Below are 25282 nucleotides of genomic sequence, written 5' to 3'. Positions count from 1 at the left end.
TTATAAAGCAATTGTCAACCCGTTGTGCTCAATGCTGCGTTTTTATAAGTCGTATTTCCTTATTATTTTGAGATAATAAAATATCGTTTTTCAAAAATAGCTCAAACCTTGGGCAAAGGTTTTCCTGTTTGAACCAGGTCCAAATAAAAAATCTCCCCAAAGACACAGAGCAGAATCCTTCCAAGTTCTTGTATCAAAATCTTTATTTAGACTCAAATTTGGCCATTTCCTTCCAAACCTCACGTTACTTTCAGTTTTTCCTCCCCAGCTCGCCGTGTGTTTTAAGGATCTGAGGTATTTCCACTGCCATTTATCACCTGTGTTAAATGCCATCTGTCATGTTGGGAAGTCTCCAGGGATGTTTTTAATGACAGGGAAGTGCTTCCAGGAGATAGAGCCCTCCTTTAGTGCACTGACTCTCCAGGGTAACTAGGCTACTGCACCCCGGAGTGATCAATATCCAACCTTTACATTAACATCTCCAGGAAACTGTACTGTAGGAGAAAAAAAAGTCCTACTTCTATATTGTTACAGATGTATCGGCGAGTCGAAATGTGCTTCACAGCCCTGGGTGTAATGTTTTACCTTGTTGGAAGTGATAGCAAAAAAAGAGGAAGGGAAGGAAAAAGAGCGGCAGCGACAGGAGTCAGAGGAGGGTAGAGGAGGGAGTGAAGTTAAACCGCCTCGGTGTAAAACCCTCTTTTCCCTTGCATGCTTGGAAAGCCATTTCAGAGGCAGCAGAAAGCCTAACAACACACTAAGCACTCCAGGTCAGCCAGAGTTGAACATCATCTTCTCATCATCATATTTGTGCTCAAGCTAAATAATAAATGACAGTTTTTTTTTTTCTCCCTTCCTCATAAATCCCCCTGTAAAGTAACAGAGGTCACCTTACATGCCAGGCAACAAATGGCCTCTCTCTGCGTGTTAAGATTTTCCTGAAATAAAACTTCTTTTTTTTTCTCCTTCCTGTTTTTAGTTTTGTCTATGTTTCCCCCTGAGCCTGGGTATGAACTTTGGACAGCCAGCACTTAAATGAAAAAACGCTCCTCTAGCCGTGCCCCAATTTGAGACTGACGTAAGCGGCCAGAATGACAGCGCACAGAGTATTTGAGGACGGATTTTTGTAATCCTTCGTTGGCAGAACAGGCTAGACTAAAGGACTACATCTTTTTTATTTTTTTGCCAAACTGCTCTGTCTTTTCAAGCTGAAGGCATTTATTAAGATTAGGATCCTCCACGGCAGCGTGAGATCATTGGTACTTGAAGGAGGTATTTTTAGCTGGATGATGAAATGTGTGCATAGGTGTGCATGCGGAGAGAAATGAGGTGTGAACTGACCTTGGTTAAGGGTGGAGGTGCTGTTGATGTCACCTGAGATAAAGGAGGACTCAGATTGCTTTCTTACGGTGTCATTCCACATTCTCCTGATACGACTCTGTCAGGTCAACAAGGGACAGTCATTAGGACTCTAAACAAGCCCGCTCACCTTTCAGATCAACTTACATTTATCGTCTATGTACATACTAGTGACTCTACCATGACTCACATGCATAGTAGTATGCAGTGAGGCAAGGGCAGCACTAATGCTCACTTCCCCTGCATGTGTCTTTGAAGGCTAATTAATGCAAGTCAACTTTTGAACGACTTCAGCTCCAGTCACAAGTGCCGTGAACAAGGCTGGAGGTTAAAGCATAATAGGGATGTTTCTCTATGGTGCACGGTACATCTGGAGGTACTGTCTAATAAGGACCATTAGCCTTTAATAAGAAAGGGATAAAGCAAATGGTTTTTTTTTGCTGTTGCAATTTTGGCTTTCCCCACAGTAAAATGTGCTTGCAATGCTCTTTAAACAGTGCACTACTATTTCCCATGCACATGACGTTAGTGAGAAAAAAGATAAAAGCAAGTGCTAAAGGGGGCAGAACAGAAGAGAGGTACTCATGCAGTACAGCAGATGCTGCTTGTAAAATGTGGCATAATGTTTGTGTCTCTTGATCTACAGCTCTGAAGCTAAAATGCATGATGTGCATATTTTTTTTGGTCATGCTCACGATGACAGGTACATTTTCATGAGCAATTGTTTAAACTTTGGGGTTCACAACGATGTAAATGAGCAGTATGGGGGGGAGTGTGTGTGTGCAGGAGACACTGTGTCCTTCTTTGTTGAGTCTTTGACTGTATGAAGCTGCTGGTCTACCTGTGTACCAGAGGAGTAGCGTGCGCTGGTCCGTGTGGTGGAAGTCTTTGCAGAACCGTGTGAGCTCTCAGTTGGCAGCCCGCCGCAGCAGTACGTGTGGCGGAAGCACTTGCTGTACTCTTTGCGGACCTGCGTGAGCAAACAGCCGAGTGTTTACCTACAGTACATTGTTGACTTTGCATATGACTTAGCCGAGATCTTGAAGCAAGCCGTGTTTGTTCTTTATATCAGCACGTGGTGCTCTGCCAATTCTGCATTCTGGTGCAAAGGTCTGTTCATATTCAGGAAGGTTTCACCTTGAGAGAAATATCAGCGTCTTTGTGCACGTGACGAGAAACTTACTTTTTTCTGGAGAAGGCAGTGGAAGATGAAGATAAACATTCCTTGGAAGGTGTTGAATATGGTGAAGAGGTATGCCATGACAATCGAGGCCTCGTTGATGAAGAAGAGGCCGAAGGACCACGTGAGACCCAGCAGACACAGCAAAGCAAAGGCACCCATGACCCAGGATCTGAAGGGCGGCAAAAACACAAACACAAGCAGAGGAGGAAACCAGTATGAGAGGCGTGTAGTGATCCGAGAGGATGATGAGTGGGGTTTGCAATCACCATAACTATGGAAAACTAGGAAAAAAGCTGTAAACCAGGTGAGAGGAAAACGATAAGATGACAAACGACACCTATGCCTTTCCCCACTGTCCCCACCCCTCCATCCACACACATTCTCAGCCCAAACTCCAATGCAGTTCCTGTCGTCAAAGAGACAAGAAGGAAGCAAAACCTTGATCTGGTTTACAGTAAATAACTTCTGATGTGTTAGAACATACAGAGGAGCAGAATCAGTAAGCACAGTGTGTTTAAAAATAAGGTAAGAAAGCGTTTGATATTATCATACACTAAATATTTATCTAGTGAGTGTGTTATCAGAGCTGGAGAACTAGGCAGATGTGGAAAGAGTTCAAGGAAAAAAGGAGATTCCCCGCCTTGTGTGTGAAGGTCCTGTGGAGCCTTCAGACACCAGCAGCGGTCACAGTTCAGCGCTCAAACACACAACAACAACAACACTGGATTTCAAGATGATGGACACGGTGGAAGTGAACAGTCACAAGGACAGTGGATGAGTAGCTTTGAGGCTGCAGTTTGGGAGAGGATGGAGCGGCGAAAGGCAGGAAAAGAAAGCAAGAATAAACGAGGAGAGAGGATAAACTACAAGCTGAGGAGGAGACTTCTGGGCAACATGTCCTTACTTGATAAACCGTTTATTATCTTCATAGCTAGAGAGCATGATAAGCAGGAAGAGAGAAACACAATTAGATCAGAGCGCATAACAGCGTGGGTTAGTCGGCATTTGAGTATGATATCGTCAACTTTGATCCAAGGGAATTCACGAGAGGCAATGAAATTAAGGGTCTAACAAGAACTGAGAGTTGTATGTTTTACTGTTGATGATTCAATTATGAAAGTCTGTGTACAGCATTTGGTCAGAGCACATCGTCTGTGGTTGGATTTGCATTTATGCTACTGTATGCGTGGGTGGTGTTGTGTGGGTGAAAATTATCTGAGGTATATAGGAAAAGCTTACCCAGGCAAATCTGTATTATAGTAGCCGTCACAAACGCGATAATTACTGGTGCGGATCGCAGGACAGAGAGAGGAGGAGAGTGATGGGAGAAGAGAGAGGACAGGGTGTGCGTTAACTTTGCCTTCACATGCAACATGCAATGACACTGCTGCTAAACTGACTTGCAGAGCAAACTTTGGCACATAAAAAGAAACGGACCACAAGGAAACAGCTATTAATACACAATATATTTCTGCGGTATAATCAAGCTTAAGAGAAATTGTTTCTAACATCCAAGTACAAATGTGCACAATGTTGAGTGCAGCCATGTTCAGTAGGTTTGTTCTGTTGTGGTCTCCTTGATGGGGGAGTAGTCTTTCTTAAATAAACGGAAAAGTCTAAATAAGCGTCTTTTCCGACTGCTCCCCGTGATTGCAGTTTCACCACAGTGCTGTAATGTTGCACACATTCATTAAGGAAAAATGAAAAATAACAAACACTGGATGAAAATAGCAACACCGCTGCTCCTGCTCACAGTGGTGGAGGTTGATATACGTAACATAATGGTGCAAACTGACACGGGGCTGAGACAAAACCATATCACCCCGAGTGGAAGAGGGCCCGAAATTCAGCCTGCAGTAAACAGCAATAAATATTGTTTTTCACAGACGTGCAAAAAAACCTAAACAAAACAATTAGTGCTTCAGATACAAACATTATTTTGCCTCCCAAAGCAAAACACATCATAAATGTCGAGGCGACACACAAAGCATAAACTTGAAGGGGATGGAGGGGTGGGGTGGTGGTCGGGTGGTGGTGGCGGTTGTGTAGGGGAAGGAATGTTTTCTCTTTTCTGGGATTAGATGCTGGGATCTATAAAAAAAAAAAAGTTTGACATGTTCCAGCGGCAAACACACACATGGTAGCTGTTCCACTGTACCCCACCCTCGCGGAGCTATCAGCGCATAGTTAAGCTGCAGCCGTGGAGTGATGTGTGTGTGTGTGTGTGTGTATCATGCCAGTACAATTCTGTGGCTAGTGGCTTGGAGCAAAACAACAAAGGACGAAAGAGACGACTCACAAAGTCTGTGTAGTCATCATGACAGCTGAGTCGTGCCAAAAGTCTCATTAAAAAAAAGTGTGTAACATTTGAAATCTGTGACTCAAAACATCCTCTAGTAAAAGCTCCATCAGATGTGGATGATTTCAGACTGGAAAACAAAAAGGAATGTATTCTAATGTCACTCGCTAGTCCAGTGCTGAACTTTGGCTTAGAGGTGGGGGAGGTAATGCATGTTCCCATGAAACATCATTATTAAGCCAAAAAAGCAAAACAAAAAAATCATTACCTTAAGAGTAAAAGAGCCTTAGTTTTCCTGGGGGTAGTGGCAGAATAGCACCATGGTTAAATTGCTGATAAGCAGGAGAATGCGGGGGTTCAGCGTATGACCCTTTACTTACTTTATATTCTCCAGTCGGCTAGAGTCTGGTTTCAGGGTGGTGGAGTGCTTCACCATTTTGTACATTGTGATGACCAGGAAGATGAGATTGAGCTGTCAAAAGAGAGTAATGGCAGTGTTAATACATGAAGATGTATGACGCAAGATAAAGCAGACAGAGGGAAAAAAAACTGTTAATTTGTCTATAAGTATTAAAAGAGGAGAGCCTTCAAATCTCTGCATGTCCACAGACTAATCCAATAAACATCTATCGTTCCAGCCGGGCTCAGACGGGCCGGCTGGCGCCAAATTTAGTGTCATTCTATATCAATAAGAGCATGGAAATGCATTAAAATCCATCACAGTGCAGGAGAAAAAAAGAAAAGGAAGAAACAGGCACACAGCAGCAGTCTGGTAAAGTCAGAAGGGAGTGAAAAGTAGCAGGAGAAATAAGAGACCCTCTTGTTGTACAAAACAACTGCATATCATTTTATGCACATAGTGAAATATTATAAGGTGTAAGCAGCTACAAAAGGCTTGAGGGAACATGGTATATTTTGTTCGATTCTTGTGTGTGGACAGATGAAAAGAGAGAGAAAGAAAGAGGTGAGGGAGAAGGGGAGAGGGGAGATGGTGTTTGCTTGCTTGTTTTAATGTATTAAATCTTAAGGGAGCCAGTGGCACATATCAGGTTGAGACAAGGATACTATGTGCTGTGTTTCTGAGCGCATTTATTCGGTACCTTAAAAATCAATACCGTGATTTAGAGACACAAAGGCTGGATGGGCCAGCGAGGAGCCGCTCCAAATAATTTACTTCAAAAACATTTATTCTGGGGCAAACTAGTCCCTGACACAGCATGTACATGCTCTCGCAGCACAGGAACCAGACTGTGTTTTGTACTGCAAGCCAGGCATGTATAAATAATGTCAAGGAATATAGAAATTGAAATTTGTACCACCAATAGTGCATATCAAAGGATCAGAAACCCCCAAAAATATAGCAGCTGCTGTATCGGTGGCATGTGAGTGGCACAAAAAACCAACATACAAATGAACACATCTGCAGTTACAAAGGCTTATTTTTTTTCCAGGTGAGCCTTATACAAGCAGTGCATTTCAGTGTTATCTTATCTTTAGAACGGCAAAACATTGGCAGGAGAAAAATGGAGATGCATTGCCAGTATGAGGGCATGAAACAAATGAATGACCTTTGCGAGCTGGACTCAGACCATGGCCATTCACTCTTGAACAGAAATTGTCCGTGTTCTGGTGCACGCTGCTATCAAAAGACTGCCTGTGATCAATACATCACCCCTCCACATGCAATCAACTCACGGAGCCGCTCACAATAACCCAGGCAGTAAAAAGGAGAGGGATGGATGGAGAGAGAGAGAGAGAGAGAGAGAGAGAGAAAAAGATCCTGAATCGTGAACCTTCTTTTATATCACAGACGGCACTGAAACTATGTTTTGTTTCGCAGCTATCAGCCATTATTTCTATCAGCCGCCTGCATGAGTCAGACAGTGGGGGGAGGGGAGGAGGGACAGGAGGGCGAGGACTTTTGAAAAACCCTTTCACACAGCCTGGAGTGGTGACATGGATCCAATGAGACAGAGGAGAGGGACACAGTACTTTAAAGTAACCTAGCAGCACGGCACATGTTCCCACCCCCACTGACATGCTCTCACAGCCCTTCCTGGGGGATCCCCGTTGCTAGAGCGAAGCTGCCTTGCTTCTATCCTTCACTCTGTCTCTGAATCATCACTGCAAGCCATGCAGAAGCACCTCGCCACACTGGGACTGAGGAGAAAGCTTTTTTTTTTTTTTTCTTTTACCAAAGTGGACTGTGTGTGTACACACTGAACTCCAAATGAACTGCTCGGGATAAAATATTAAAGGTGCAGATGGAGCTGTCCAGATGATAAGAACTGCTCCCGACGTGTCATGATCCAAGAGGCCTTGTGCTGAAGCTATCTCAAGCATACTAATGGCTCCCCCCACCACTCATTACTTCCATGTTCCCCTTTCATGGAGCTAATACCCCCTGTGCCCAGAGACAGGGCAACCTCTGCCAAAGAACAAGGATCTAAATGCCTTCCACCAGCTTTTGTTTTCAGTCAGTATTTAGGGCCTGTTGCAGCCAAGAGCAAAAATAAAAAAAACAAAACAGGAAGAGCAAGAAAAAGGGGAGAAGAAATAAAAGGATGAGAAAAAAGAAAGCATGACCACCCTAGGTCAAAACCAATGTTATTTGGCACGAACATGGCTTTAGTGGCGGGTGGGAATCCAAGACATGAGCCAGAGCAGTTCTGTTTTCTCTCCTTTTCTCATGCTCGTGTGCCTTTTCTCCTCCTCTCCCTCTCCCTCATTGACAAGGACAAAGCCAATTTGTAGAGAAACCAGGGTCACGGATGGTGTAGACAAACCTTGCTCCTGCATGCTCCCCTGAGATGCCCCTTTCCACAGTACTTTGTCTTTTTGAGTCAATTGTTGCACCGAATCAGAGGAGCGGTGCGCGATGCCTGAGCCAGTGCTGCAAAAACCTCATTCCTGTCACACATTCGCTCTGCTACAATACATTAGCTCCTCACAGGGTCATGATTCTATCTCTCCGGTCATCACCACCGGGATCCTGATCATCATTTCCACTGCAGATGCATTTTTCATGCAAATCATTATGGAAGCAACACGCGATTGGAAAACAATGAGGGCCCAATTTGGGGAAAGGAAACATATTCCTGTGTGGCTGACAGAGCATTTGCTGAGACAGGGAGAAATGTATGTTTGTTTTAATACAATGTTAGCTTTCCCTCAATTATAAGCTCACACATTCACAGCGGGCGCTGAGAGGAAAAAACAAAAGAGGAATTTCACCATTTACTCAAAGGCGTTTCAATCCAGCACAGACCTTCGCCATGTCTGTGCACTTCCTCCAGTGTTTTTAAATGCTACACGGAGTGGCAACGTCTCTTTTTAAGGAAACTGTGAAATGCAGTCCAGTGAGCAGATTCGCCTTTTATCTTTTCTGTATTCACACGGACAAAGAGCTACACTATATATGTTTACAGTGAAAGCTGCCAGCGGTCTGCCATTGGTGTGCGGAGACTTGCTGGAATTTGACATGGGTACCCCCTCTCTCCAGTATATTTTCAGTGTCAGTTTGATGTTCAACAGAGGTCACTGTATCTGTAGATACAGTACCAACCATTATGCTGGATAATGAACACAGTGCTGAACAAATACCGCCCGTCCTCCCTGCACAGCAAGCTTCCTCATCCCTTGGTGTGCATGAGGGCAAAGCAATACATGGTGCGGTGGGCTGAGAGGATATATCTGAGGAATACCACCTGCTATTTCTTTTTTTTTTTTGTGCAAGGAGGGAAGACTCCCTGAGGTCTCATTCTTCTGAGCCTCTCTGATGGAGCGGGAGATAATAATGTCATGACCAGTAAATAATTGCATGGCTCAATGGGACATATGTCATTATGATATGCTATGTGTCCTTCACCCCTGACGGTCCTTGACCAAACAGAGAGGTGCCTTTGCTTTTTCTTCTTCTCCCCAACACTGTCATGTGCTATTTACTGTAGGCAGACAAACACACAAAGAGGCTGATGCAGAGGAGGAAAAAAAAGAAACTATAAAACCGAACAGTGCCGTCTTAAAGTATGTGCTGTATATTTTTATCTTTTTTTGTTCCTTTACTATATAAAGTGTAACTTGAAGGCCGTTAGGTGACGTCCGTAATGCGAGACTTCATGGGAATTGCGTAAAAAGCGTGGTCAAAGTACACTAACAAATCCCGATCCTTGTCGGGCGGTAAGAGGCGGAGAGAATTGTCGGATGCCTCGAAATCTGTCTTTGGCACAAAATTAACCTGTCATCACCAAGGAGCAAAAAATCCTGCTGACTTTTTCCTTCAGTTCAACCATCTCGCTTCCTTTATCTCTCCCCTTCATCTCTTTTCATCTCACCCTCTCAGTCCCTTCCTCCTCACTCTGTCAGTCGCGGTATTCAAAGAAAAATAAAACAGCTTACCATGATGATAAAGGTGACAGGTCCTATAAAACTCCATATGAAATGATTGTCCACACTTAGCCAGCACCTGTGACAAAGAAACACACACTTCAGCTCAGGGCAGCGCACACTGCTGACACAATATAAGAATTGTCTTCGTGTTCCTGCGGCCAAAAATTAATGGAAAGAAATTAATTTTTGCTTACTTGGCCAGATGACATTGAGTGTGTAATATTTAACTTGGAGCACTTTCAAACGCTCCTTTCACAGGTTGAACATTAATACAGTTGCACAAAACAGAGGGAAGACCCCAAGTAGCCCCTCTTAGCCGGGTCTTAGCTGAGATACGGCCATTAATCTACGTAAAAGGCTTTTTCGGCACAGTGCTCTTCTCTTTAAGAGAGCATTTACAAACAAGAGGTCACAGGAGGGTCTTTAAGCAGAAAGGCATTAATGTAGCTGCGGCCCCCCTGAAACCACAGTGTTGAGTCTGTCAGCCACTTTCAAATGACATAAAAAATTGAACAGCTGCCCATCCCTGGCAAAAGGAGCTCAAATGTTTTGGTGTAGTCTCCAGGGATGCACATAAAGCCCTGGCAGAAATGATGAGTAGATTTCGTTTCAAAAGCTGCCACATACAGTCACAGCAGGTAAGCCCACACAGTGTAGCATCCAGCGTGTCTGCTCTGCATTTCCAAGGATTTGCTCAGAAAGCTGCACTCACGCTTTCTTGGTCCCGTAACTCCTGTAGTCGATGGCTGCGGAGACGCCGACCACAATGGCAGGAAAGAGGTAACCGGACACATAGTAGTACTTCTTCCGCGAGTATTCGCTCTCAAAGACCTCCACCAGCATGAGGTACAGCTGAACTCCCTCAAGACACATCCAGGAGAAGGAAGCCAGGAAGAAGAAGTGGAGGATCCCCGCGATGATGGCGCATCCAATCTGAGTCAGAATGATTTAGACAATTAAAGAAAACAAGAATCAAAGAATCAAGAAGAAAAAAACATGTGGTCACAGTTTCTGTGAAATAGGAAGAGATTAACTTGTCGTACAGAAATGATTTAAACATGACAAGAGGAATCTCCACAGCACTTTCTTTATTGAAAATTGTATATCATATAGCCTATCTTTTATTAAAACCCACTGAAAAGACACCGCTGCTTCCTCACCCATTCACTGAAATTGATGAAAAAAGTAATGAATATTCATTTACCACATGGGCTCAGACTATGCACAGGTTTCCAATAGCACTGTGGAGATTTAAATACGGTTTGTATTGTAAGGTTAGAGTTAGTAGATTTAATCACACAGCTCAGCATCGGAAGCTTTGATTCCCAGCTGTAAGCAGAAAAACGCTCTTTATGCTTCTGGAGAAAATGTAGGTGAAAGAAAGATAAAAAAACGGTATGGATGCAGGATCAGCCGTGGCAACGGTGGCTGTAAGTGAAAGAGGAAAAAAGACCTGTCAAGTGGAAGACATGGCCCCTTAGTAATCTATATTAATGGTGCTGTCCCACTCGTGTCATGTCGGGGACAAGCAGAGAAGGTTAGAAACAAACAATGCTTAACGTCTCATCCATTTCACTCTGAAGGGGTCTTTTGTTTTATTTTGGGGGCTGGAAGGAGATAAAGTGAGAGAGAATGAATCAAAACCAAATCAATAGGGTGCAATCGTTCCAGCTTACCCTGGGTTCCGTCATATCGATACCAATTAGGAATATTAACTCTGCGATGAAGAGATTGATGCACAAGTTCTTGTGGATGGTGTTGCGATCGCTCTGCAGGCCCCGGAAGAAGCAGAAGGTGAAGATGCTGATGATGAGGCAGACGAGGGACACCACAATCCCAACGCGGGTGATGACGGTCAGAAGCAGCTCGTGCACTCTGTCGTTAACCTGGAAGAAGTAAAAGATCAATTAGGAATTTTATGTCTCAAACCATGCGACCTAATTAAAAGCAGTGATCCTCCTTTATATATCACATTGAATGAGTGATTAAGAAACACTGGGGAAAGTAATATTGGCCATCGCCATTACCAAATTTATGTAACATTAAAATAATCCCAAAGCCACAAAACTGCTTTTCTACTACTATTGGGACTAACTTGAGCCCCCGAAAGGGTCCCAAGAAATATCAGAGGGGGCCACGAGATGATTAAACAAACTTATGTTTACTTAACTTTTTTATTTTATGTTCTTGAGGAGTACTGGATACTTTCAAACCTTTAAAAATTCTCCAAATCAAACAACCTGACAAGCAAAGAATTCTGTTTGGCTGAACAGGTTAAAGCTAATGTTCATACTGAGGCCATTATCTGGGACACAGGGTCACAAGTAGACAGTGCTTCATTAAATTTATCAAGAAAAATGATACTTTGAGGGCACAGTTCACCGCAGAGTCAAAAATACATCCTTTGCCTCTGACCTGTAGGGCAATTCATTTATGTAGATTGTTTTGGTGTGAGTTGCCGAGTTGTGGAGATACCGGCCGTAGAGACGTCCGTCTTCTCTCTGATATAATGAAACTAGACGGCACTTTGATTGTGGTGCTCAAAGTGCCCAGAAATACATTTGACAAACTCAATATCTTTTTACAGAAATCATCATTTGATACTCAAGATAATCCACAGACTTTGTTGTGAACAAGTTTCATGTGGAAACTATTTTCTTTCTACCCAACTACACCCGAGCAGGACGTCATTAATGTTTATATTTCGCGCTGTAACGGGCACAAGCTTCTCGTCCATGAGTAGATGCACTCTGCCTTCTGCATGGTGATGCAGTTGGCAGGTGTAGTTTGGTAGAAAGAAAATAGTCCCTACATGAAATATCCCAGAACAAGGTCTGTGGATTATCTTGAGTAACTGGGTCATGATTCCTGGAAAGTGTGAGTGCCATCTAGTTCCATGATATTAGAAAGAAGGCAGCAGACATTTCTACGGCTGATATCTCCAGCACTCGGCAACTCACACCACAACAATCCAGATTCATGAATAGCGCTACAGGTAAGAGGAAAAATATGTATTTTTAATTTTAGGATGAACTGTCCCTTTAAGTCTACACATTTTAATAAAGTGTATACAGGATTCCTGTTGGACCTTTTCATACGAGTACATGGTTCGTAAGGCTTTTGTAATTCTTAGGCAATGCCGTTAGTTTGCTGAGGTGGAGAATGCAATGTGTGTTTTACAAAATGAACCCGCTAATGAAGAAAGCAGCAGAGTGACTGCAACACACACTGCGTCAACAGTAGGCACGTCTCTGCTTTCTGAACCTCGCTGTGATAACTGTAGTCTTGTAAGATTGCTATTTAAATCTAAACACGAGAATAGTCGGGGATTTGGGTTTGCTTATAAAATAGGAAGAAGTCGTAAAACTACAGGTGAGTTTGGAAGAAAAATTAGTCAGAGGTGGACGTGACATACTGAGATTTCACGGTGTGCCATGAGGATGGCAAAGTTGGTGAGATGGCTGCAGGAGCAGGTGGTGTGTGTTTTATTGGAGTCCAGGAGTTTGCAGCCTTGGGTGGACCAGTAGCCCATCATACTCCTCTCAGAGTAATTCCAGAAGGAGCAATTGGAGTTGAAGTAGTGCTCCATCTGCAGATAACAAGAGATATGGTTAAGTGTCCAAATAATTGACTGCCTGAAATTGAAGTACATGTAGAACACAGAGGCCATTTACCCCCTACTCATACAAAGTATTTTTCTGCACTGATACGGATGAGGATTTTTCACTTCACAGCTCTTATGAAGCAATTCATATGTTGTATCTCATTTGGCACATGCTTGCCAAATCAACCGAAGCATAGTTGGGTATATGAGGCCTTAATAACAGAGAGGCATAATTGTTTGACGGCATGTCTTTGGAATTGCACAATTTCTCTGATAAAGAATGGAGTCACGCATGGCCCTCTGGGAACTCTAGTGACAACTTTAAAAGACGAAAGATAATTGGTGCTCCAGTAATTTCATCCTAGATTGTACGGCTAATCTAGGAGTTAATTTCCCCCACTATAAAAGAAAATGGGTATCATTTATATCCCAATGTTGATTAAAGAATTAGTTTTCATTAAGAATTCACTTAGGTTCTAAAGACTCCTTTAATTTGATGTTCAATGACTTAAATAAACTGCCGACTGACCTAGCCAGACATTTACAATTCAAATTGCAGATCTCTGTCTACTCTGGATGTTCCCTCCTGGTGTTTTTTAATATGACCTCTCCATTCACTCCAGCAGGGAGACTCACATCAATGTGCTCCAGGGTAAAAATCACCGGGTCGTTAATGAATACACGGCTGGACTCTTTGTTGATTGAGGCGGCGATGATGTCAGAGTTGACGGCCACCGACACGTTGCGGCCGTAAGCCTCGTTGGCCATCTTAATGGTGGCGTTTTCTGCACTGAGGAACTGGCCCAGATTTTTGTAGAGCACAAAAACCAGCTTGGCAACTCCTGTAGAAAGAGAAAGACGTAGACAGACATCAGAGGATGAGAGAGAAAAATCAAGCTTCCAGAACAATTTAGACAATGTGTGAAAGAAAAAGCTGCGGTGACATAAAAGAGGGCTAAAAAATATTTAAACAGTCCAATTTATTCCAGTGTAATTCCATTTAAAATATTCAACAAAAGAACTGCAAGAATGAGTGAAAGATGAGTGCGAGATAGAGACAGAAAGCTTTTAAAGTGGCCTCATTTTTCAGCACTGGGCTTGGAGTTTTTGAGATAAAGTCCTTTGTTGTGCTTCTACACTAATACAGACTCTTCACCTTTTAACAGAAACAAGAATGGGAGCAAAAGTCAAACACACACACACACACACACACAGAACAAGCACTTCATTTCTCTTCGAGTAAGCAAAATCTTGAGCAAGTTTTTCTTTTCTTTTCTTTTGGTATGTTTCAGAGAGCTTACCATTCCGACTGTTGAGCTTGACCGTGTTGGCCGACAGCTGGATCGAGATGCCGCCCTTGCTGGATTGTGGAAATTTAAAATCCTGGACCTGGCCGTCAGTGCTGAGCACATACACATCCAGGACTGCCCGGTGCAGAAAGGGGTTAGAGACGGAAGGTGAAAGGACAAGAGATAGTGATACCGGTCATTACTGAGCGTTTGACTTCGAGACAAGGGCATAAAAACGAAACAGTGTAGAATACTGATGCAAAAGCTTTCTTCCTGACATTTCCACACAATCCCAGCACAGACCAAAGGACATATCAACAACTCAAATACTACATCTCTGTGACAGTAAGCCGCACAATAAAAACGTCAATCACAAAATGATCATTCCATCCCAGCGAGACTCTTACTGATATGAATAAAACAACACTGCAGAGGGGGAAAGCAGCCTTCCTTATATGGTCTAACAGCAGAGGAAAATGAGAGGAGGAGGAGGAGGCTGTGGATAAACAATGTACTTTTTTCTGACTCCACAGCAGGCTAATGTTCACATTAATGTATAGAGTTACAAGGTCTAGACGCATACATTTATAAACTAAGCGTGCGCAATCAGAGAATCCAGTCTATTTAATTGTCTGATATTCATCACTTTGTCAGTAAGCGACTCGTTAAACCTAATATGCGTTGTTTTTCTTTTCCCCCGAGGTTTAAACGCTTATTATGAAAACAAAGTCCTTTTTTATGTGGCGGCCTTGTTTTCCTATCACGAGAGTTACCCTCTCAATGAATTGAAAGTAATCAAATTAACTGAGCTCGCATCAATCAAGAGCTCTCCGTCACTTGCTTACCACAAACTCTTGCTTTACTTACTTATATTGTCTGCAGGGACTTTGACGATGGCAGGTTCCATGAGGTTGTCGGCGAGGACGAAGGCCCCTTCCTCCAGCGTATCTAGTAACATGGTGGCTGCGTGCGTTTGCTCTGTGCTGTTCATGTCTTGCCAGGACTTCAAGGCCTCCGGTCGCAGGAGGTTATCTACCGTGTCCACGATGGCCTGTGTCAGAGCAGACGAACAAGTACAAACAAAAACAAAAAGGGTACTTGAGTAAGTCAGAACACAGTGAATATGTTTGCAAGCATAAGCAGTGACATGCAGACACTGAGATGGATGAAGTGCTGAGCCGAAGCATCACATCTGTGAGGATTAAAATGAACGTGAAGGGGAAAAAACTGGTTATTTTTTTTGGCTGTGTATACGACAAGACTGATTAATTACAGACACTTAAAGAAATAGAAATAATTTTTGCTACTGTATTGATCATAAAGGAGAAACCGAAGAGGGGGGAAGAAGAGGAGCATCACTGGAGATGGTGCGGATGCAGTTTCTTTTTCAAGGACGCTGCATCGGGGCAGACACTTAGGGTCACAGAGTATTGAGCTTATCGGGTCTATCCAATAGCAGGATATTTGGAGATGGCCTGATTAAAGTCAAAGTGCCAAAGGCCGTCCGCGATTAAAATTCTCTAATTACAAAGTCCAGCGTTTGACGTAAAGAAACTTTATTTTTCTTTCGCTTCTGACCTGAAGTCAACTTGTACTCAAGTTCAAATCTTTTTCTGTTCAATAAATGACTAAAAAAGGGCCACAAAATGTGCACGAAAACAAAACAAAATATCAACTGTTAAATAGTTTAACCGAACTGTATCTGTCATGTAAACATTTTTCCAGCCTCACACTTTCTGCCACCTGAGCAGCTCAGGACAGTCAGCGGATAAATTGGGTGTGGGATCCAGACAGCGCTGAGTTTTCTTCAGGAAATAATCAAATCAATATGTCTAATCAGGTAATCAATGCCAGCGACGGCTGCTGGAAAGGTTGGGGGGCAGCTATAGTGATGTTGCGTCAAGCTTGGCAGATGTCAGATACTGCTGACTCAACGATCTCCGTCCCAGATCGTCTCATGCTGTCATTAGTCGCATAACTGCTATCATTTACTGCGACATAACCTCTCTAACGCTGTCGCTTCCCCTGACTTCAAATCTGGATGTTGTGACAATAATAAAAAAAACAACAACAAATAATGATTTGACATATTTGAGGACGTGGATCGACTACATATATGTATTTTTTTTCCCTTTTCCTCCTCTCTTTTTACGAGCGCGCGGCCGTTGACTGGCTAATTAGCTCGATCCATTTTAATACCCTCCCGAAGGAGAGATTTGGATTGAGGGGGGTGACTTTGGTGGCAGGTGGAGGACACTGATCTCCCTAATGGTTGAGGGATATATATGACCAAAATACTTTGATGTATGAATTCAACCTGATATCATTCAAGGAAAAGGAAAAAATGGTTTGACCCGGCTAACCCTATTAACCAGATAGAGCTGAAGATTTGCACCTTTAATTTATGAAACAAATGCCTTCTTTGACCTAAAACCTATGTCCTTGTGAAACAAGCGCCACAATTTTTACTTAACATGCGGTGAGAGGTCAGGTGATGGTCCTTGAAAAAAGAAAAAGGATTTGAATAAAACACAAGTGAACTGTGTTTGATGCAATATTCAGGAGGGTTTTATACTGAAAAGAGCTCTGGTATAGAAGCAAAAAAAATAAATAAATAAAAAAAGTAACAAAGCAGAGAAATCCTTTAGCAAATGAATAATGAGAGGGATGTAAGAGCAATATGTTTGTTTGAGTTGTGGTGTTATGCATCACAGACGTGCAATCTTGAGTAAACACTTAGAAATCATACAATAGGGAAAAAACAGAATGAAAAACAAAATACACCACCGCTGTCAACGCATAAAGGGAGAAAAAACACAGAGACACATCTATGTAAAGAAGCCACCTCGGAAATTGGAGATGACTTCTCTTTGACTTTAGGAAGCACTTTGGGTACGATAGTGTCTGTGTGTAAGGCAATTACTCAAAAAAAGCAGGAAGCACGGGGAGGAGGGAGTACATGACAGTGCAGAGGGGACATGCTGCTGAACTTAAACAGTAGCACAGGAATAGAGGAGAGGACGGCAGCAAGCAAAGTGGGCAGAAGCATTGCTTCAGTACCTTCATGTATGCCCTGCATGTCCTTTCTCGCTTTTGAAGCTTTTTTATTAAGAAAAGAAAAAGAACAGATAAAAAATAGAGACACATGATTTGCACAAGTTCATGAGCTTGAGTAAAGGCCCTGACTGAGTGGTCAGTAAACAGAGCAATGACTGAATGACTGATCCAGCCACTCCCCGTCGCCTGGTGACTCATGTGCAGCTGACTTGCTTACCTGCCGGTCAAAGTGTTAAAGTGCTTCAGCTCACATTTATGACATGCTGTATTCTCTTCTCCAACACACATTATGACACATCATATAAGTTTCACGCTGGGCGAAGCCAAATTATAGCCACAAATGAACGAGCACTGCCATGAATACAGATCTCTGCTACATGTCAGAGTCTAACATAACACAGCTGCTTTTTGTTTTTGTCTCGTCTGTCTCACAGCATTCCTGGACTTGAAGAGAAAGAGAAAGAAAGGCAGGATGCATGTGACAAACATTACAAAGACTGTTCATGTTACTGCATTTTTTGGGAGGACACTGTAATCCCCTGTGCATCTGACATTATTAACTTGTCAGTGAAAACGGCTACATGAACAAAATATTCAGTTTTTGGCCCTTTTTCCAAAAAAAAGGAGACAATATTCCTACTAGGCTGTTTATTTTTTGAATATTTCACTAATACTTCAGTTTACATGCAGCCATGCATACTCCGATTAACGTGCCCTAACATGTCGTTTATCATGTGAAAATAGTGGAACAGCTGTAGCTGCCACTTTGCACCTTTGCATCAAATTGGATGTTTTATACCAGTGGTGGACTTGTTGTTTAAAAGTAGGCTTTACTTTTGGGCATGCATCGCAACCCCACAGTCTTGCAAACTGTTGGCTAGTCGGTTTGATTTCAACGTATCCATGACAACACACAGACCTAACTATAAACAGACAAGAGCAGTGTTTCAAAAACTGCGGTCAAAACCCCAACTGAGATGCATATTGGGCTTCATACATGTCCAAAGAATGCTACTAAAACCAGAATAATACCAGCATATCCCACGTCTTAATCGGAAAATGCTAACTTTGGAAAAAGGCCTAATTAGGAATATCTAACCCAGTGGTTCCCAACTGGTGGGTTGCACTGCAAAACTGGATCGCAGGTCCATTCTGAATGGACTGAAGGTGATTTGCAAATGTGTCAAGTTTGGGAAAAGAAACACACTTTATTTTTAAGTACAGTGAATTTCTGGCACAGCACTTTTGACGCTGAATATATAAACTGTGTTGACCTTGAACTAATGACTAAGGAGAAATCTGAACCCCGTGGCTGGACCATTTGGGAAACACTGATCTGACCTGTATCAAATAACCTGCATCAAATTCAGCATATTGTCATATCTGAAATAACAGTCGAATATTAGCGTGCATGTAAACCTAGCCGATGAAGAGTTATAAAGCAAGATAGGATTGTTAAGAAAATGTCTCAGTAAATTAAATATGGTGCACTAAGTGTTGCAAGACTTTTTCTGCTAGATCACCTTGTTGAAGCTCCGCCCTGCAGAATCCTTCTCGCTGGGTCTGAGCTCCTGCAGCTGAGCATCCAGGATGTCCACCAGCTGCTCCATCAGGCGTACCGAGGAGCTGACGTCCCCGGCAAAGATGGGGCCTTTGGTGTGCTTGGCTAACTCGTTGGCCAAGTTAGCTGCATTTTCACCGCTGCGGATCTGCGGGGGGAGAGAGTGAATAATGTTCACAAGAATGCAAGAAGACAGACTTGGAGGGTTTCTTTACAGCGCTGTTTCAAATCACACTTGAATGAGTCCTTGAAATGCCAGTTATGAAAAGGGGGTTTGATGTTTTCTTCATGCGGGAGAAGTTGCCATGGTGGCAGTTTTTTTTACTGTGTGGCAAGTAAAAAAAAAAAAAAAAAAACAGGTACACAGAGAGCTGCTTATACCCAATTTATGCCTGTCACATCACTGTTTGTGCTTCATGCAATGCCTTATCTTTGTTGATTTGTCCATCATAATTTTCCTTGACATATCATTTTGAATTTCTTTTGACTGATGCATCTGCTATTTTAACACTTTATAGTTTTTTAGTTGTTTTCTGAAAACACACATATCACAGTCCTCATTTCCAGACATCTTTTATAACTGACAAATGCAGCTTTTCAGGCTTATCTCACCCAGCTCTGCAGGCATGTTTGTAACAAGGACATGTTTCCATTATTTTGTCTACCCTCCATGTTTTTAAAAAACACATTCAACTTAAGATGAAAAAACAGTGAGGCAGAGCTTATACAAACCTTTTGGGCTACTTGGTTGACCCAGTGGGAGGTACAGTTGCTGAGATCAGGGCCCTTTGGGTGCCAGGCCCCAGTGGAAAGGACACATAAATAAGAGGCTGTGCCTAACAGGGAAAACAAAAACAGAATAGTCAAGTTCAATCAAGTCAAATCAAATTCATTTTCCCAGGAAGTCCTTTACAGGCTAACAAAGGACAAGGACACAGACAAAATAAGGAAGCTGCACACAAACAAGGAATTTACAAGCATGCAAATTCGTACATTTCCCCGAATATGAAGCCAGGGAATGTCTGCCTGTGTGTGCGCACAGAAATATCAGCCCTGAAGGATATTTTGTTTGTGTACTATGCTAGTCTGGTAAGACTGCTGTCAAAGGACAAATTAAACTGAAATTGTTGGATACAATAAACTCTAAACATGTAAAGTCACCAATTTTGTTTCTGCAGAATTATTTGCTGAAAATATTTTCGACAGCTCGCTCTTGTTTTTGCTACAAAGTGGCAACATTTTTTTCCCCGTCCTAATTATCCCTGTGTCTGATGAACTCTGAGCGCTAACACGATTTCACACACAATCAAATGAGGGATGCACGTCTCGGCGCAGGCTGCAGGAGAAACAGCTGAGCCTGCTCCTCTGCAACACAGCCGTTACAGATTGCTAAATCATGTTTCGACCTGGAATGACACAGCTAAAAAATCTGACGCCGTTACAAACCGACTTTGCTGATTTCTCTACACAGTGAGAGGGAGCCCTGTTTACCTCGTGTTCCCTTGGGGCAAGGTCGCTCCACGAGCATGCCCCTCTGGGTCTGAGGCCACATTATGCTTCTGTTCTCGGTGGCAGGGCAGAAGCGCTCGGGTAAAGGGAAGGACTCGAGGGGCGGAGGGGAAGTAGTCTGTGGAATCACAGGAGGCGGCTTGGGCGCTCCCCTGCTGCCCTCCTTGAGCCCTGTTGTGGTGGTAGTGTTGGCCACACCCCAGTGCGCTGTGGTTGTTGTGGTGGTGGTTGTAGTTCTCTGAGGCTGAGGGGACGTGGTGACTTCTGACAGCGGCGGAGCTGTGAAGAGACAGAGAGTACATAAGTGTTAAGGTTGAACACTGGTGGTGTGCAGCCTGGTGAGGAAAACATAATCGCCTCTATGATTTATGGAGTTTGATTCTCACAGGGACACTATATTATAAGTCTTTATGAAAACATGATGCAGCTCTGTGGATTAAAATATAGAAATACAAACCAAATGGTCATTTGACCTGCGGTTGCAGTGTGAGTTCAGCTAATTAGCGTGGCAACTCTGGGCGCCTAATGTAGACTGTACTGTATTTTCCTTGGAATACTCTGACAGGTGTTCAGACGTTGACCTGCTGGTGGGCAGATGCCCTCGTGTCCCACTAACCCTCTACAGTGTCCCCTGTAACTAACATTCCTAATGTTGTTCCTTAACATGTTCAACAATGTAATGCTTATACGTCCAAGTATCCTGTTGTTTAAATTGCTGCTAAGTGCTTTGCGCAACAAGCGTATTTGCATCCCCGTTGACTATGGCTTATCCAAGGCACTCAGTCTGCAGTGAACAAGACAATAATTACAGTAACATCCTCATGCCTGGCAATCATTCTTGCCTGGGAGATTTTGTGGCATGGCTGATTAAATTTCACTAGAGTAACACAGAACCTGTATATGTAGCCATGGCGCCTGAACATTCATTTTACAGTTGTTTCTTGCTACAACTCATACCCTGATAAAGCAGGTGTGCAGTAACTCATGCAATGCCCCGGGCAAAAACAATATGTTTCAGTCCCGGGAAAGCAGAAAATAGTGCACTCCTTACATTTAACATGAGCCACTAAGGAAAAACTATGAAGACATTTTTCATGTGATACACCAGAGGAGTATGAGTTGCACTGTAATTACATTTCATAAAAGTGGAACATAAGGGAGTTTCATAGATGAAATGTTGATAAACACTAACTATTTGATATAAATCTGCTCCACATCTCCAAGTACAAAAAGAAAACATGACCCCCTCTGAAAAAAAAAAAAGTATTTGTTGGTTGAATTTAAAAGGATAAGCTCTATCAAATCAAAAGAGCTCTGATTGGAATGCAACGTGCATACTGAATCTAATCGCATTTGAGTACTTTGATTTCCTCCATTAGGCTGCCTGTAGAGCATGCAGGGAATGTGAAGAGGTGCTGTTACACTGCTTGAGCTGAGCACAGTCGCTAGTACAACCGGTAGTGAAAACATCGAAGAGACAGAACGACAGAGAGGCAAAGAGAGGAGGGAGTCAGAGGCAGGACAGGGGGAACAGAGAGAGAAAGACAGAGCGGGGGATGGTGGAAAATAGAGGCACACACAGAGGACGATGACAGGAGGATTCAGAAACAATGGGGCCAAACTGGAGAAGCAGAAGACAGTTTCTGTCTTCCAGAGGATTGGAGAAGAGGCAGCCAGACCCCAGGCAGCAACACCTCCATATCTATTGCCTCCATTGGATAATGGTTCTGGCTGATAGCAACACCCCCCCCCCCCCAAACACACACACATACACACACGCCCAACAAACACCACCACTACTATAACCATAGGCCCCACGGTGTGGATGAGAGGCTTCAGCACAGTCGAGCTGAAGGGAAATCGCCTTTGAGGCTGGCTGCTACCTGCGGCGAATTAGGCTCTATTGACCAGAGGAGATGACTCTGTGTGCTCCCGCCTGTTGGGGGCTTTAGAACTCCATACACACAAACACATATACACACACAAGCAGGTGACATGAAGGTGTACACAGCTGACTGGCTGTTTTGACACTGAGCTGAAGGCAGATTTGGCTGGCTGGCTTCACCTCAGCCTCCTCTTCCCTCGTCCCTCCCTCCCCTACCTGTATCCTTTTACTCAACACAGTGAAATTCTCGGCTGCACGGCCTGTCAGAGCGGTTGAGAGACAACCTGTGCTTAGTGTCCTTTCAGCACTAGCATTTAGCCGGCTGGGAGAAATTTCTGTCTCTATTCTGCACCAATAACCTTTTATTGCTATAACCCTTGTTTTTTCATGACTCACTGAGAAGACTCACAGAGGTGAAAGCAATAGTCACCAAAAAGATGCGTTCTAAATTTCTGGTTAAGTTTACGGTCTGAGGAAAATGAGCATGTGTCTATGTAGTGTGTAAATAATTATCATTGTGTCTTCCTTAAACATCTGGGTCTGGGTTGCTTGGCAAACCTCCAGAAGATTCCTAAAGAACTGTGGGGCCCTCTATAGGTTTCTCATTTCCAACATATGAAAGATGATAAAGATAATATCCCAGTCTGCGTGGATGGCGAGTTTAGAATGCAGACAGAAATAAAATGAAAATGAATCGCTGCTCGACAGCATGACTTAAGATAAAAGGCTCGCGACTACAGCCAATAAATCAAAGAGGCATCTGCTCTAATCCAAGCACATTCCTTCGGCGTGTCAACTAACAACTGTATCTTGTCTACACCCCTCACTCAGGAGGGCTTCTTGTCATGGCTCGCTGGGATGTTGAGCTCCATGCTCTAGTTACAACGTGTACAATTAAATCTCTTTGAAGTTTTTGATTTATTTTGTTGCTACCTGCTATCTGCGGTGAAACCGAGGGGGTAATTAACGCTAGGCTCGGTTAATACGAGGCTTGAACTAATACATTTGGCTTCCATTGGAGAGGGATTGCCCTGTGGCAAACTGGATGGGTTTTGGCTTATGGAGAGTGGTCTGGGGTAGGTTTGCTGAGCCAATGTCTGTGCTGCACGAGACAAAAAAGCTGTGCTGGCAATTGCTGAAAACTGTTTTTCTCAGCGAGCAGCGTCACAGAACACAGCCATACATTAAAGAGCTTCATTAGCAAGAAATATTGTGAAAAGGACACAAGTAAAAGGGCTAAAATAATCCTGTTGGGAGGTTTCATTTCATGTCTATGATGAAAACTAATCCTCTTTCCTGTGTGTGAAAAAGAGGCTAATGTGAATGTGGGCTATACTTCCAAGGGAGATTCGTGCATAAACAATGCAGCCTCTCTGACCACTGCTGTTCCTGTGTACATAGCGTGTCAGCCCGTAATCCTGCCAGCAACACAATAATCTCATTACCTTTATGCAATAGCTTGGTTTAATTTGATCCAATGAAAGCTGGGAGGAATTAACCCGTAGGTATTAAAATGGACACTACTCTCAGGCAGTCACTTCTTCACAGAGATGTCTAAGTGGATAAGTTTATAAGCAGCTACTGTGAGGGATGGGTATTGATCTGTTGGTAGTGCTGCTACAGTCTTTCCATACCTTTTTGTGATTCATAGCATGGACCAAATATTTCTGTTTTCCACTGTGGCAACGCAGGGCTGACACCACTGAATGCCTTCCGCGTGCAATATTCCTTTGATTATGACAAAAGAAGCAAATCCCACGTTAGGGCTATATAGCAAAACCAGGACAGGATCCTTGATTATTATGTCTCTGCTGCACTCAGCCCAAGGGGAACCTTCAATTAGCTGTCACAGAGTGTGAGCGCATGGAGTGATATGCTCCAAAGTACCGCCAATAGTCAGGACAGACTTATTCATAACCTCTTTGTGTGATTCGACGCCCACACATTGTTGCACTTGAATGTATCTCGGTGGTTCTGTTATTACCGCTGGGGTTATAGGTCTGGGATTGATGACAGACAAAGAGACAGGAATCCAGGAGAGGAAGAGGCGAGGGGAGCACGGCTTGTGTGAGTGTTGTCAGAGCATATGCATACACGTAAGCACTCTGGAACATACACACACACACACACACACACACACACACACAATACCCACGCTCACACACACGGAGCCCAGATGAGACTTTTACCAGGACTCAGTAGTCATGCCGGGGTGACAAATGAAAACCGACAGTGTGTGTGTCTTTTATATTATGCTTAATGGCTTCACTTTCAGTAGGCACCGCATGGTTGTTCATCAGGGTAATGTTTCATACACATTACCAGGTGCTGTTTATCTTGCGCGGGAGGGAAAAAAGGGGAAAGGGAACACACATTTAGCATTTGTTTCAGCTAATTTGCTGTGTAAAAAGTTAAAAGAATTATTAGATCTCGCTTGTCCCCTGCTCTGTCATGGAATAATCTCATAATGATGTGAAGCGACGCTGCTTAGGAGATTTACCTCTTTGTTCCCATTTTTGCAGAAGCCTTGCTCCGTGCTAAGGTAAAAGAATCGTGTCTTTTGTGCAGTGAGAAAAGTAGCTCCTGGGTGGTAATCACCTCTTAATGGAAGAGGAATAGCAAAAGTTAACAAGTCAGTGGAACCTCAAACAATTCAAAGTCTGTTTCTGTCATCAGAAGGGGGCCACGCTCTGGGGACAAAGATAATCTAGTGGATGGAAAATAAATGAATAACTCATCAGCTTTCAAGTCATTCAGCGCAGAGCGTAGGTTAATTGAAATAAGGTGTTGAACTGCGAAAAAAAAACCAAAGTGTAAATTATTTCCTCTGCTAATGCCGCCGCAGAAATATCTCAGTTTCAAACACGCATTTCACTCAGTCCTCTCTGGATGCAGCCTCGCCTCTGAGTTCATATGGAAATGGAGCTGTTCTTGAGTTTGAAATAGTGTGATGATTTATAATACGTTTGTGATGCATTTTGATATCTACCAATAATAACAATAATACACAAAGGAAATTGGATTACACGTCTTTCACTCTGCGCTGCATTTGTAGCTGTGGAGGGGAACACGGCGTATGATTGCTTGTGTATCAGCAGTAAATATGAAGAAAGCTGAGTGAAAATTCGTATAATTTCCCATGAGTCA

The 25282-nt window shown here is 43.1% G+C and overlaps 1 protein-coding gene across 15 annotated transcripts in view; it reads right to left on the bottom strand.

Moving 5' to 3' along the window:
• adgrl2a (adhesion G protein-coupled receptor L2a) overlaps window positions 1–25282 on the bottom strand; it is a 242152-nt gene that overhangs the window by 5722 nt on the left and 211148 nt on the right. For 11 of the 15 annotated variants that reach the window (XM_050054607.1, XM_050054615.1, XM_050054616.1 and 8 more), the window contains 15 exons: window positions 20233–20529; window positions 19474–19577; window positions 18704–18889; window positions 17184–17222; window positions 14991–15174; window positions 14136–14258; window positions 13471–13676; window positions 12646–12819; window positions 10907–11116; window positions 9943–10163; window positions 9240–9306; window positions 5222–5313; window positions 2543–2711; window positions 2201–2329; window positions 1342–1438 (listed from right to left, as the gene is read on the bottom strand). In XM_050054607.1, the coding sequence (XP_049910564.1) occupies window positions 1342–1438; window positions 2201–2329; window positions 2543–2711; window positions 5222–5313; window positions 9240–9306; window positions 9943–10163; window positions 10907–11116; window positions 12646–12819; window positions 13471–13676; window positions 14136–14258; window positions 14991–15174; window positions 17184–17222; window positions 18704–18889; window positions 19474–19577; window positions 20233–20529 (2298 nt within the window). The remainder of the gene's footprint in view (window positions 1–1341; window positions 1439–2200; window positions 2330–2542; window positions 2712–5221; window positions 5314–9239; window positions 9307–9942; window positions 10164–10906; window positions 11117–12645; window positions 12820–13470; window positions 13677–14135; window positions 14259–14990; window positions 15175–17183; window positions 17223–18703; window positions 18890–19473; window positions 19578–20232; window positions 20530–25282) is intronic. The other 4 variants (XM_050054609.1, XM_050054610.1, XM_050054621.1 and 1 more) reach the window with 1 other exon arrangement.

This window comes from Epinephelus moara, chromosome 10 (assembly GCF_006386435.1).
Source record: "Epinephelus moara isolate mb chromosome 10, YSFRI_EMoa_1.0, whole genome shotgun sequence".
Lineage (NCBI taxonomy): Eukaryota > Metazoa > Chordata > Actinopteri > Perciformes > Serranidae > Epinephelus > Epinephelus moara.
Note: the sequence above shows the minus strand (reverse complement) of the source record. Positions and strands in the feature narration are given on the sequence as shown.